We start from the raw sequence: 12,778 nt of genomic DNA on the forward strand, positions 1-12,778 counted from the left end.
GTTTTCTGTGTCACGCGCTTTTATTTCTTTGGTTGTTGTCTGTAAAGTGCTTCAGAAAAATGGCAAAAGTCCAACAACAACAACAACGACTGTCTGCACAAGCACACAGTCAAACTGTTAAAAAAAATTTTAAACATCATTTAAGACTGTAGACTACTAAAAGTGTAGACTACGTAGGTCAATGTGTGTATCTTTGGTGACCTAAACATGTTGCTTTGAATACTATAATGAGGTAACAGAGCAACAGATTTCCCAAACACATGAAGGAAGGTATATTTGCACTGAAATGGCAATTTAAAGCAGTCCTTTAGACTTCCCCTGAAGGGGTCAAACAAAATGGCACTTTTACATGGTGCAATTATTCTTTCCATTAGTACAAAAACAAAAAGATATATGAAAACTTTCGTAGAATCCCCTTAAGCAGATCAGGGATGTCATTGACCCTTGATGATTGGCAAGTGTGTTTATACAGACTCTTGCATACTATGAAGATGGTCTGCGATCACCTTGTAAAGCCTGTTAGTCCACCATTAATCCATGAACTTGCGGTTGGGGTTGGCTCCAAACAAGTTCACTCTGATCTCCGGCATCATCTGTCAGGTGTGAAGTCAGGATTCATTTAAGTACACACAAGAAACTGAGAGGAGAGCTGGATGATAAATTACTGAAATAAAGTAAAGTAGAGAGGAAACAAACAAAGATGAGTCAGTGTTTTCTTTCTTCCTTCTTTTGTGGATGTGAAGGGAGGTGGTCAATGGTGTAACTTGTAAGATATGGCCACAATTCAAAGGTAGCTGTAAATGTGTCACCAGAGTAAGCGAGAACTGCTGCTCTCTGCTAGCTATCCTTAGCTGTAGCTAGCTACTAGGGCTGCACAAAAAATTGCTAAAAAATCGCGATCTCGATTCACACATACACGTGATCTTATTTCTACACATAGCGATTCTGGAGCATTTTATATCTTGAGCTGAATCACAAACAAATGCTCCTATTTTCCTTCCGGATTTTTCGAAGCGCCCCCAAACGCAGCACTGCCGCTGCTTCCTCCCTCAACCTGTGGTAAAGCATCTTTACAACACGGGATTCAGCGGAGGAAGCCCGCCTCAATTAAGTGTTTGGAAGGAGTGAGTGAGAGGCCGTTTTTAGACAGGGCAGCAAGCCGCCAATCTGCCAGTCTTTTGGGCAGCTAGGTCCACGGTTTTAGACAGAGGGCGGCAAATTGAGAGTCTGTTTGGGTCCGCCGATTTGCCGCCTCAGAGGGTACACTTATTTCCACCTCGCCTGCTAGTTGAGCAACTGGACAGCCGCTGAGATCCGGGAGATGCTAGCTTCTCCTGGATCTCTAGCGGTTTCGTTGTGTTAGCTTGTTGTTGTAGCGCAAGCTAGAAACGGTCGCTACTTTCAAAGTAAAAGCCCCCCGCTAAGAACCCAGTTCTAAACTACAATGGGGTGCAATGTAAAGCTCTTATTTTGAAGACAAATTTGTTGTCAACTGTTCCCAGCCCAACTTCGGGCTTCATGTCACGTCACATATTTACTCGATGAATATTACGCCTCCGTTTTAGAAAGCCGATCAAAGCAGCTATCACATATCACCTAGCCAAAGATACGGCCCCAATAAACACTGTACAACATGAGGGATTAAAGGATTCCCTCTCATCTTGGAGACAAATTATTTTTTTTTTTTCTTTTGTAAAAATCATTTCTCATCCAATGATAGAACTTGAACAAAACAAAAAAAAACATTGCTTTATGCCTCTGCCATACTACAATGTTTTTTTACTCATCAGTGCAATAAACATATTGTGAAAAAATCGTGCCAGAGAATCGTGATCTCAATTCTAAGCAAAAAAATCGTGATTCACATTTTTTCCAGAATCGTGCAGCCCTACTAGCTACCATTAGTTGATAAAAGCAAGCTCAGTAAGCCGTGGAGCTAGAAGCCCTATTATCTGACTAGAGGTTGCCTGGACGGTGACCTTGGATCCCAGGGGGTTACCATGGTTTGGGTGGGTTTTCATTTTCCTTTAGTTGAGTTTGAATGAAATTAGTTTTTACAATGGGTTAACAACACAATTAAGCTTTTCCTAGGGCGGTAAAAGACAGACGTTGAATACAGGGTGAAGAACAGCCAAAGTGTATAGCCTTTCTTGATATTTTGTGAGTTTATTTTGTTAATCTATCCCACACGAAGGCAAGCAGTTGTGAAAGGTAGTGAATTTGCTGGTCTTATAAAACTAATATGTACAACTTCTATCTGAATCTATAGTGGGCTATCCAGCCATCGCTTTTTGATAAAGTGGTATTATGAGACAGAATGGCTGCAGCTAGCTGTTAGCTTGATAACTGCAGTAGACATCACTGCAACAAACTACATAGACATCTTTCACATAACATGAACACTGCCTTTTCTTCACATTTTGCTGAAATCGTTCATTTTTGAAAGTTTAACCCAAAATTGTGTCTGTATCTTAAAAATTGGCACCGTAACAAATAATATATGTAATAATACTAGACGATTTTCTAAAAGGCAAATGAACATACCGATAAAAAGATGTTTTTCAGATTTAAACATGTTGCTACAAGTGGGAGATGTGTTAATAGAAGTATAAAATACAAACAATTTCGTCACTTACATTCTCATTGGACTTGTTGCAAATATGGCCGTTACATTTCTTATCCAAGTTTTCTTGGATCATGTGTTCCCTCACTTTATATCCTTTATGTATAAAGGGTCTGTGCTCAACTTTTTTGTAAGAGCAAAGCAGGTCTCTCCTCTTGTTACCTGAATTTTCTTACAATCTCCTTGGATGATGCAAGAAACACTAAGCTCAAAGACAGGTAAAAGCTTCTTGTTTGCAAAAAATTACAACTGTTTAAGTTTCTAATGTGCATTTTGACTAAGGTTTCATCTTTGCATAGTGCACATGTAAGGTTTATTAAATAATAAAAATTACTTTTTGTAGATTGCTCTTGCCTACATCTAGTTGTATGAAGGAAGCAGAAATTCTTCAGGTATCTGTGTCAAGAGCAGGTACTCTTAACACAAGATATGAATGAATGAAGTTTCATTACTTACAAAAGATAAACATTCATAACTGTAATTAATAAACCACACATATTCCTGCCTTATCTGAAGCCACAATCCATCTCAGTAAAAACAAAAATCAGCGTTTACACATTTTAAAAAATGTACTCAGTAATTAACACCTACGCTTATAGTATGGTAGACTTGTGGCTAGGGTGAAAGTCCTGCTTGAATAACATGAAATCTTTTTTTATTTTCAACTCTCCATCCCTGAGGTAATGAGCTTCACAGGAGAACTCAGTGGCCTGTGCTGCCCTCCACAGGCAAACAGCACAAACTACACTAGTGTGGTGTAAAGCTCATAAATAATGATTTGCATTTTGAGTTAAATTTGAATTTTTTTTTTTAAATATTATATACTATTATAATCCCAAATTGGGAAATTCTGTTTTCCACTCACATTACACACAGGCGCGCGCGTGCGCGCGCACACACACACACACACACACACACACATGCCTTGTAGAGGAGATTGTTATCAAAGTTACTCTACCTGTTGTGCGATTAGTTCTATCCTGCTCTCCAAAGTGTTGGAAACCTTGATCTTCCCATTATCATTATATACCTCAACTCCTCCACAGCTGTTAAAGAAAGAGGAGACACTGCAAACTTAAGAAAACCAATATAAACATGAGTAATCTGACAATATATTTAAAATCAGTAAAGTAAGAGTTGATTCTAAAGTACAGCAAAACTACTTACATCTCTGTTGGAAGAAAACGTTCCTGATCAATTCTGACAACTATGTTGCTCTTTACCGCCTCTTTATAGATGGGAATGGTCTTGTTAACAGCTGCCTGTTAAGCAATAAAAACACTTATACAACACAAAACTTCCAACTATCAAGAAGGCAAAATGAGATGCACAGGCTCTTTTTATTAACTGTGCCAACCTAAACGACTTCTTACATTAATCACAACATAGAGCACCGTAGTCAGCTCAACCTTACCTGAACCATTTCTACATCCTGCTGTCGGCAGCGAATGGTAACTTTAGGTTCCAATAGTCGATAGAATCCCTGAGGAGTCAAAAGCACCAATTTAGAAAACAGAGAACTAACTAACCCAATCAATTTTTGATTTAGCTGTGTCTTTCAGTGAGAGCATTTGGAGTTATTACCTGAAGCACCAGGCCCTCCAAGAGGGTGGAGTACCTTGCAGGGTCCTTGGCAATTTCTCCAAGCCTTTGACGAGCCTCACTCAACAAATCCTGAGGCAAGACCACAAACAAAAAAAAGAAAAGGCCAGTGGATTCACTGATTCATTTAGATTGCATGAGAGTAAACTTAATACTCACAGACTGTACTGTGGAGAGTCGTTCCATACTGTGGAAACATTCTTAAATACAGTGTGTACTATTTATGGCTTTTCTGTGGTGACAGTTAATTATGGGGGTGGTGGAACCGGACAGAACAATGTAAGAATTTTAATCCAGGGATAAAAAGGACAACAATTAAGCACACAAATGAATGCAACTTAACTGTAGTTATAGATAAGACACATTCTATGTATCTATCAATACATAGAACAAATCTAAAAGCAGAACACCTGTGTCAGTTTGTAACATGAATGGAATATGTACATTTGTGTGAGCAAATCTCTGACCATGATCATGTCGTCTCGGGCCTTCAGCACCTTCAGTCTGGCTTGGTTCATCAGGTTGGACATCTGACTGAGAGAATGGAAGGAAAAGTCAACGAGTAAATTCGCTGCAAACATTAACATGCAAGCTGCTCTGTCTGACACCCACTCCTCACAGATAGAGCCCGACAGATATATGGCCAATATCAGCCTTATCAAAGGCATGTTGGTTTTGGTGAGTATGTTGTCTAATATGCACTGATTTGGAAACTTTTTCTGGATGATAATGCTTGTAAGTAATTTCAAATTATCAAATTCCCAGTGAAGTCCACTGTTTCAATGCAATGTCATCATTTTAGACAATGATGTTTATTGTTTATTATAACTATAAAATATTCTGCCTCAATTACATAACTTTTTGTGTTTGATAACCATATTTCAGACATCACTGATGGCTGATATATCAATAGAGGAATTTGTGACCCCCCCAGAAGTCTAGTATTGTTTGGGCTCTACTTGGGTTTTATGTCGCCTTTGCCAACACAACAGGATTTCTAAACGCCCATGTAGAGTTCAGCCCCCAGAAAGTTGGAGTAGTTACAAATATTGATCTACACTCATCTGTAATAAGGACACAGAAAGAAGTTAGAAACACTCAGGAAAACAAAGCAACAGAGCAACTAAGTGACCGGATGATTTAGTGTGAGAGAAAAAGCAAAAGTATCGAGTGAGAACTGATCAAATTTGTTGTATGTTAGTCCACGCACTTGCCTATAAATCCATCCGAAGACCAGCCAAATCTCTCATACAATGCAAGACTGTCTGCAATAAACCAACAACTCACATTTTCTTATGTTGTTCAATCTGTTTCTCCTTCTTCTCGTAATACTCCATGATTTTCACCCGCTGAGTCTGCACCAGGCGGCCTTTCTCAATGTTGAACTCTTCCTCCGCCTGTCAACACATGGGTATGACAACAAAGCCCAGTCATTGCTCACTGCAGCACAACCACAAGACTGACTGACGGGCAGACAGACGTCAATTACCTTAGCATCAATCTCCTCAACTTTCTCTCTGGCCTCTTGCTCAATGAAGGCCATCATGTGCTTGATCTGCCACAAAAGACAAACAGTTTGGTCATGAGACAGATGTCTCACAATGTTCAAGCTTAATGGGTAACGTTGTGTCAATTTTCTACATGTGGTAAGTACAAACCAATTCACCAGTCATAACGGATTTTCTTACTAAAACAGACTTATATAGAGAGACATTAAATTATCTCGTTTAAAGTTACACCTAAGAGTTTGTATCTGACTAACTTGTACCCATTATCAACACACTATTTCAACTTCAGCTGCGAACGTGTCAAACAACAAATCAGGGTCAACTATAATTGACGAGGTTAATAAAAACTTCATAAATTGACAGTTGGTGCGTAGTAACAATGATTAAACAGCTGCCAGTGAGTTCACGTGCTGCTGTAGTTGAGGTTTTAGCCCGTTAGCTCGCGTTAATATTTCTAATGTTTAACACTGGCTAACGTCACCTCACTGGGACAAACCTGGTTACATGCTAAAGTTAACTGCGAGACAAACACCGTCTACCTTACCTGTTTCTGTACGTCAGCGTCGGTGAGCGCCATGTCTGCTGTTCAATGTGTTTTCTTAATTTCAAAGTCTGTGAACGGTCAGTCTTCTCCTCCGTTGGTGGAGCCCACTTTGGCCGAAACAGTCACCTTTTCACGACACAACACACAATCCGGTCATGACTTTCAAAATAAAATAACGTATCCAGTAGGTCCGGTTTTCAAAATAAGGTGTTGACCTAAAGCAAGCTGGATCGTTAATAGGACTGTGGGCACAGGAAGGATAAAACATGTGTCTATAAATTAAAAAGTCCCTCTAAAATGATGATCCAGGGCTGTATCAAACACTGCAATGCATCAAAAATCAGAGAGAAGAAGTCACAAACTTTTATCTTGAAATATCTACAATTCAAAAACAAGTCAGAGACTTGATCTTGGCCTGCTGCTGCACACAGAGGAGACAAACACAAACACCAGTGATGGTCACACCGATGGCAAGAGAACAGAGACGTTCTTGGATTTGGACTTTAGTCCCTCTGCCCCTTTCTTTTCCCCATCTCCTCTTCCTCTTCCCATCTCTACATGCCCATGAACCATACATATGTCTTTACAGCTTACCTGCTGTAGGGTAATTTTTTTTAACGGAATGAAGTCCTTCTCTTTAGCCACTTTTATCACTTTTGACACCTGAATGACAAGATAGACGATTCAATTTCACATGTTTTATAATTATATTTCAAGCTGCCTGCCAAAGTATTATGGATGCTCACTGCCACTTTATCAACTTAATACTAGAAGCCATGAAAAAAACTTGCCTCCACCACCTGGCCCTCTGTAGTGAACAGGCCCTGTCTCGTACAACACTCACTCAGGGGAGTGTCATGTGACCGGGGGTGTAGCTGGGCCTCTGCCTCTTGGCATACGTCCTCTGTGATGTTCATATCACTAGTTTGAAAAAACGATGTACTTCCTGTTATATTCAGGAAGTACGGGGGTTGGCGTCCCCTGAGTCTGTGGCCTCTCATAAAGTTTGAAGTGCCACTCTTAATTTTATTCCCGAATTGTTCAAAAATTGTTATTTTTTTGCATGTTGTGCCATCTGTGATGACCGCCACCTTGTTGTTTTTGGTGACAGCCAGGCGAACGTTAGTTTGGGAAAAGTCCCATGTGATCACTCTGGGGGAATCCATGATTTCTATTATCTTTATTTTAATTGGTGGTGGCCTGAAGTACTGATTATCCATTCTTGTTCCCAACAGCTTTTTGAGTGCCATTCTGAAATGATAAAAAAAACGAAAACACACACAGACATGAATACAACTGAAAATGTTAATGTCTGTCCATATAAAGCTAGACAGCTAGCTTCTATCTAAAGAGTAATGTAGTAAGTAATTTATTACTCCATGTTGACAGTTATGTTGTAATGTAACATGTTACTTTAAAGTCAAGGTAACTAGTAATATGCAATATAATACATTTCCAAAAAAATGTTTAAGTTGAAGACATTATGAGATGGTAAGTAAGATGTTTTTATTTTGGGGGGTGCTTTTGAATTTCAGACAGTGTGTAGGAGTATCTGTGTTGTATACAAAAGTCAAAGAAAATGTCTACAAAAAGTCAATGTATTTAAAGAGGCAGTGATAACAAAGGACACATCTGAAGGTAAAACTTTGAGAAATAAAATAAACAACTGAAACAGAACAACAAAATGTAATTTCAAGGTTTAATCTTGTAAGATGCTTAAGACACAATTGGAACCTGTAACAGGGTAGAGTGACCTGATAAAGCGGCTTAAAAAAGAAAAAAAATGTATTTGTATTTTTTGTTCAGCTGCCATCACATATAACTGCACATTTTGTTTATTCAGCATTTGGACGCTGAGCAATGACTAAAAAAGTTGAATGTGATAAATCTTTATTGTATACTTTATTTTGTTACCTGTGTTTTCGGTGGAACAGGATATTATACATTTACATTTAGGACATTAAGCAGATGCTTTTGTCCAAAGTGACTTACAACAAGTACATTTGTCTATTTGTACTATTTGTTATACCAGATAATGAACCCTTTTGCAGTGACAATGTCTCTGAGGACTGAAGGAGGAGGAGCTTTAAGGTGTGAGTGTGAATGATGACGTGAAAGCTTGCACGTGCTCGTCCTCACCGCGGCGGGCTTGGCGGCGCTCGTGCCGATGATGGCGGCGATGTGGCTGACGTCACGCAGCAGCAGCAGGTTGAGGACCTCGGCGGCTCTCTTCCTCTGCAGGCCGTTCACCTCCTGCAGCTGACCCAGCTCCCTCTGCGAGGAGAACCACCATCATGTAACATGTTGCCTGATGGGAAACGTAGTGCTTGTTGCATGAAGTCAAACATAACATAAAAACACATTCACACAGATGAATACTACAATGACTGATAGATTTGAGCTCAGGACAACTAGCATTGTTATGGCATCAGTTTAGAGAGATTACAGAGTTACAGTCCCACATTGTAGCTTGAAATGATTTCAGGTCTGATACTGAAGGTGCTGTAAAAACAAAATGGTTCATTATCTATAACTATGACTGACTGACTTGTGTTAGGTCAACTCTTAATACACACTAGCAAAAATTTTTTTTTTATTTTTAATTAAATCAAGCATTACTGTTGTATCATTTTAGAGAATGAGAAAGTCAAAGTCTCGCATGTTTATGTTGATATGACTCGCCCAGAAACTCTTGGAGAAAACAATCAAAGTCAGAATTTGAATATTTACAATATTAATGAGTTAATAATATAAACGTATTTTCTCCATAACTGAGTAAACAAGCTGATCTCAGAGGAAAATAAGGTCCCCAGAACACAGTTTGAAGCTTGAAAGGTTGCAGGGTCCGCCACATATAAACAAATTAAACCAGTATGAAATTGTGTTTTCTCTTATTGTCACTTTGTTTATATTGTCTGTTTAGGCTAAACTAAACCAAAACTACAAGTGCACAATGTAAAAATATGAGACTCACTTTCGAATTCTCAAAAATTGTACTTAAAAAATGTTTTTTGGGGGCGAGGAAAGCCTGTAGTCAGAGGTGTCCCTGTTTAAAATATATATCAGTCAGTTGGGAATTTCTAAATACTGTAAGAATGCTTGATGTTGAGTCTGTAGTAGTGAGTAGTAGAGTTGCCCCGAACACACGGTGCTTGATGACAGGCAAATTCAAGTTTTTGCTAGTTTTGAGGAGCAGGGGCGAAGCCATCTATGAATGCTGCATTCATCGTCTCACTTGTTAATCTTGTTTTGTTAGTAAAACATCAAGTAAAAGTCACTGGAGTCTCAAGCACATTTGGCATTCGTCTGTTTATCTGGTGTAGTCAGGCTCCACTCTCGTGAGAAAAATGCACTGATATTAAACTATGTTACAAGGTGCATTGTTAAAACAGGATATGGGATAGACAGGGATGAAAGCATATCAACACCAAGAGTTACAGTTGTTGTTGGTGGCCTTGATAAAGAGTTCAATATTTTCATGAAACCAAGAATGTTCTTGTTTGTTTTGATTATAAGACTTTGTGGAGTAAAATCTATCTGTTTAATGCCTTCATTGTCTGATGTCTTCCCTTTACTGGGTAGGGTATAAGGAAATGCACAAAGCACTTTCAGCATGCCAGTTTGTCTATATGTCGCACTCTGTAACCATTCTCAAGAGGAAACTGCCCTGGTATAAGTCAAATGTTACATTCAAATACATGCAGTTACAAAATTATGGAATGGAAGAAAAAAGAAGACAATTCTTTCAAAAGCTGAAAAGTTTGAAAAAGGAATAACATTCAGCAATGCTTTTCAAATGTTTAGGCCTATTAAAAAGGTGTTTCTGTATTTATAAGAATAATAGGCCAATCTTCAATCTTCATTTGTCAATTTCACTCCACCATTTGTCACTGTTAATCTACCCTTCGATAGTGCCACACAGGTTTCGAGTTATGTGGGAGCTGGTGGGAGCAAACATCTCTGGGGTCATTACTTAACCTGCAACCACTATTTCACAATCCCAAATAATCATTTTTTAATGTATTATATAATAAATAAAAAAGATGAAAAGAAACATGTTTTCCAAAAGAACTACGCTTGGCTACCAGACCTCATGCTGATATAGATGATTATGCTGAGATATATAGTCAATCCTGAGAATAAAAGTAATACAAAGTTTAAACAAACGTTTATCTTTAAGTTTCTTTTTCATGATTTAAATTTTTATCTCATAATTGTAACATATATCTTGTCAATTATATTGTTTTTTCTTTCTTATTTCATAACTTTGAGTTTTTGAACGCATAAGTTTGGTTTTTATCTCCTGATTATGACTTTTTATCTAATAATTTCAAGTAAATTATTTGTCTTCACTACTGGTGTTACATACCAGTACAGAGTTAAAAAGTCTCATCTCTCTCTCTGTGTAATGTGTATAAATTCAGCTACTGTCAATTAAAAACTGTATCTGTGTTTTTTTTATATGGAGGATATATTTACATTCCAAATGTTGTGGTATAGTAAATATTCAGGCCGCTGTGTTCGTAGTTAGTGGTCATGGTATTTTATGCAGTATTGGCTTATGTGAATGTACTGCATGGCCTCCGACACCAGGTGGCGCACAAGTCGATTCAAGTTCAGAAGCAGCTGTAGAAGAAGAAGAAGTAGCATGAGAAAGTGGGCGGGGCTAAATGTTGGACTCCGCCCATGTTGAGCTGCACTGCAGTGAGGGGATTTGGTGCAAGCGGCAACTGATTAGTTTCAACCTGAATGAGAAAAGACTCAAACTTTTCTTTTTTATTCAGTCATAATGAACCTATACATTTCTAGGTCTTGTCCAGCATGGGAGTCGAGTCAGAAAGAGTATTTTAAAGTCTGCTGTTATTCCTAGTCAAATGAAACGTCTGGATGTCTGTGCCACTATCGTCAAAACACCAGCAGATGGCGCAGGAGAGCCATGTATAAAGTAAAGCCGCTGTAGCTGATGAGCATTGATGCATAATGAAACTAATAATGAACGCTGAACTAAAGTACGCTTTTATCCCACAAAGTAATGTAACGTTTACCTGGTAATCGTAACGTTTACCTGTCGTTACTTTCTTATTATAGTGTGTTATAACAGCTTGTACAAGTCAGGATGGCCGAGCGGTCTAAGGCGCTGCGTTCAGGTCGCAGTCTCCCCTGGAGGCGTGGGTTCGAATCCCACTTCTGACAAATATGTTTTTTTTTCGGAAGTTTTGATCGGATCAGGTCTTGCAGTTGCACTCGTAATGTCGTAATATTACTAATGTACAACTCTATATTATTATCTATAACACAGTAGCAGTGTTGTGCTGAAAGAGGACAAGAGGATGATCATTTAAACAGCTTATTTTCACAATAATGTGGTGTAAAGGGCTACAAACACTGATTACTATTATTTTGATTATTCAGTTAATATTTTGTTTGAGTAGCTCATTAGACACATAAAGATGAAGTATGTTGCCCATGGTACATCAAATGTTTTGCCTGAATTTTCCCATAAATACGTACATCCTTAAATTATTACATATAGATATTTTATTTATAAATAATTAAATAAGTATTTTTTTTAAAAAGCACAAACCCCCTATTTACATGCCATTTTCTTAAGCAGCACCTTCTTTGGAGACTTGGTTAAATGATAGAGCAATAATGAGAATGCTCAGTGATGATGGAGCCAGAGACACTGTCTGAAATCACTGTACTTCATGCTATTTGAGATATGTACAAGGTCTGGTTTGACTATGCAATAGGAGAGGCTGTTTGAGTTGCTTTAGATCTCACTGACAGGATTGTCACAGGATAATGTCTTCTGTTGACAGGTAGTAAAAATAGTGACTTTTGTTCTAAAAATATAAATGGCAATGGCCATACATAAATTGCATGTGCACACATATGCACAATAATCCCATGCACAGGTGCGCATTAGCACTCACACTTATTCAAGCATTACAGTAGACGCTGAGCCAATATGCAGTACTGACTCAGTCTTTTCACACAGCAAACGTAACACAAAGTGCTTCACACAATGGAAACAACACCCTCTATGCCCGCTATGATTAAGAAAATAAATACAGTAGGGTGAAAAACTTCTCCAACCATCTCCTTGCACCCGCCTCAAACGTTACACCACGTTGCGGGAAATATCATGAATTAGAAAGTTAATGCCTTTACAGTTTGAATAATCTTATTAAAACAGAATGAAGTTTTCAGCTTCCCAGAAGTGCTCAAAATCGCAGGACACTGATACCACTAGGACCACCCCTCCCCCACCCTGACAGTGAACTTCCCTTGACAAACAATTTAAGGGATTGATTGTGTAAGGGATACATGTAATACTAAATGGACACTATTAAAGTATATCTGAAGCGATGAAAACGAGTGTTTATCACATGAATAACACTAGAATTAGTCCTGTGAATGGGCCTAAGAGGCAAATTCAAGCTAGCAAAGCTAACATTTATTCATCGGTAACGTGAATGTCAGCAAACGCGACAAAAA

At 38.4% G+C, this 12,778-nt stretch overlaps 1 protein-coding gene and 1 non-coding gene across 4 annotated transcripts; one reads left to right on the forward strand and one right to left on the reverse strand.

Moving 5' to 3' along the window:
• Position 1: 1 nt before the first annotated feature.
• Positions 2 to 8,544, reverse strand: atp6v1e1a (ATPase H+ transporting V1 subunit E1a). 3 transcript variants are annotated; one of them, XM_030426608.1, is made up of 10 exons: positions 6,872 to 6,942; positions 6,278 to 6,403; positions 5,715 to 5,780; positions 5,513 to 5,622; positions 4,693 to 4,759; positions 4,208 to 4,297; positions 4,038 to 4,106; positions 3,791 to 3,885; positions 3,582 to 3,669; positions 2 to 593 (listed from the first exon to the last, which is right to left on the reverse strand). In XM_030426608.1, the coding sequence occupies exons 2-10, from the start codon at positions 6,308 to 6,310 to the stop codon at positions 531 to 533; spliced, it is 681 nt and encodes a 226-aa protein (XP_030282468.1). In that variant the 5' UTR covers positions 6,311 to 6,403; positions 6,872 to 6,942; the 3' UTR covers positions 2 to 530. The 3 variants fall into 3 exon arrangements, with proteins under 3 accessions (XP_030282468.1, XP_030282469.1, XP_030282470.1); XM_030426609.1 differs by lacking the exon at positions 6,872 to 6,942 and having other exon boundaries at positions 2 to 664; positions 6,278 to 6,404; XM_030426610.1 differs by lacking the exons at positions 2 to 593; positions 3,582 to 3,669; positions 3,791 to 3,885; ... (3 more) ...; positions 5,513 to 5,622; positions 5,715 to 5,780 and adding exons at positions 7,069 to 7,528; positions 8,417 to 8,544 and having other exon boundaries at positions 6,325 to 6,403; positions 6,872 to 6,940.
• Positions 8,545 to 11,387: 2,843 nt separating this feature from the next.
• Positions 11,388 to 11,470, forward strand: trnal-cag (transfer RNA leucine (anticodon CAG)). The gene has a single exon. It is a non-coding gene; the product is annotated as a tRNA-Leu (tRNA).
• The last annotated feature ends 1,308 nt before the right edge of the window (positions 11,471 to 12,778 follow it).

Source organism: Sparus aurata, chromosome 8, assembly GCF_900880675.1.
Source record: "Sparus aurata chromosome 8, fSpaAur1.1, whole genome shotgun sequence".
Lineage (NCBI taxonomy): Eukaryota > Metazoa > Chordata > Actinopteri > Spariformes > Sparidae > Sparus > Sparus aurata.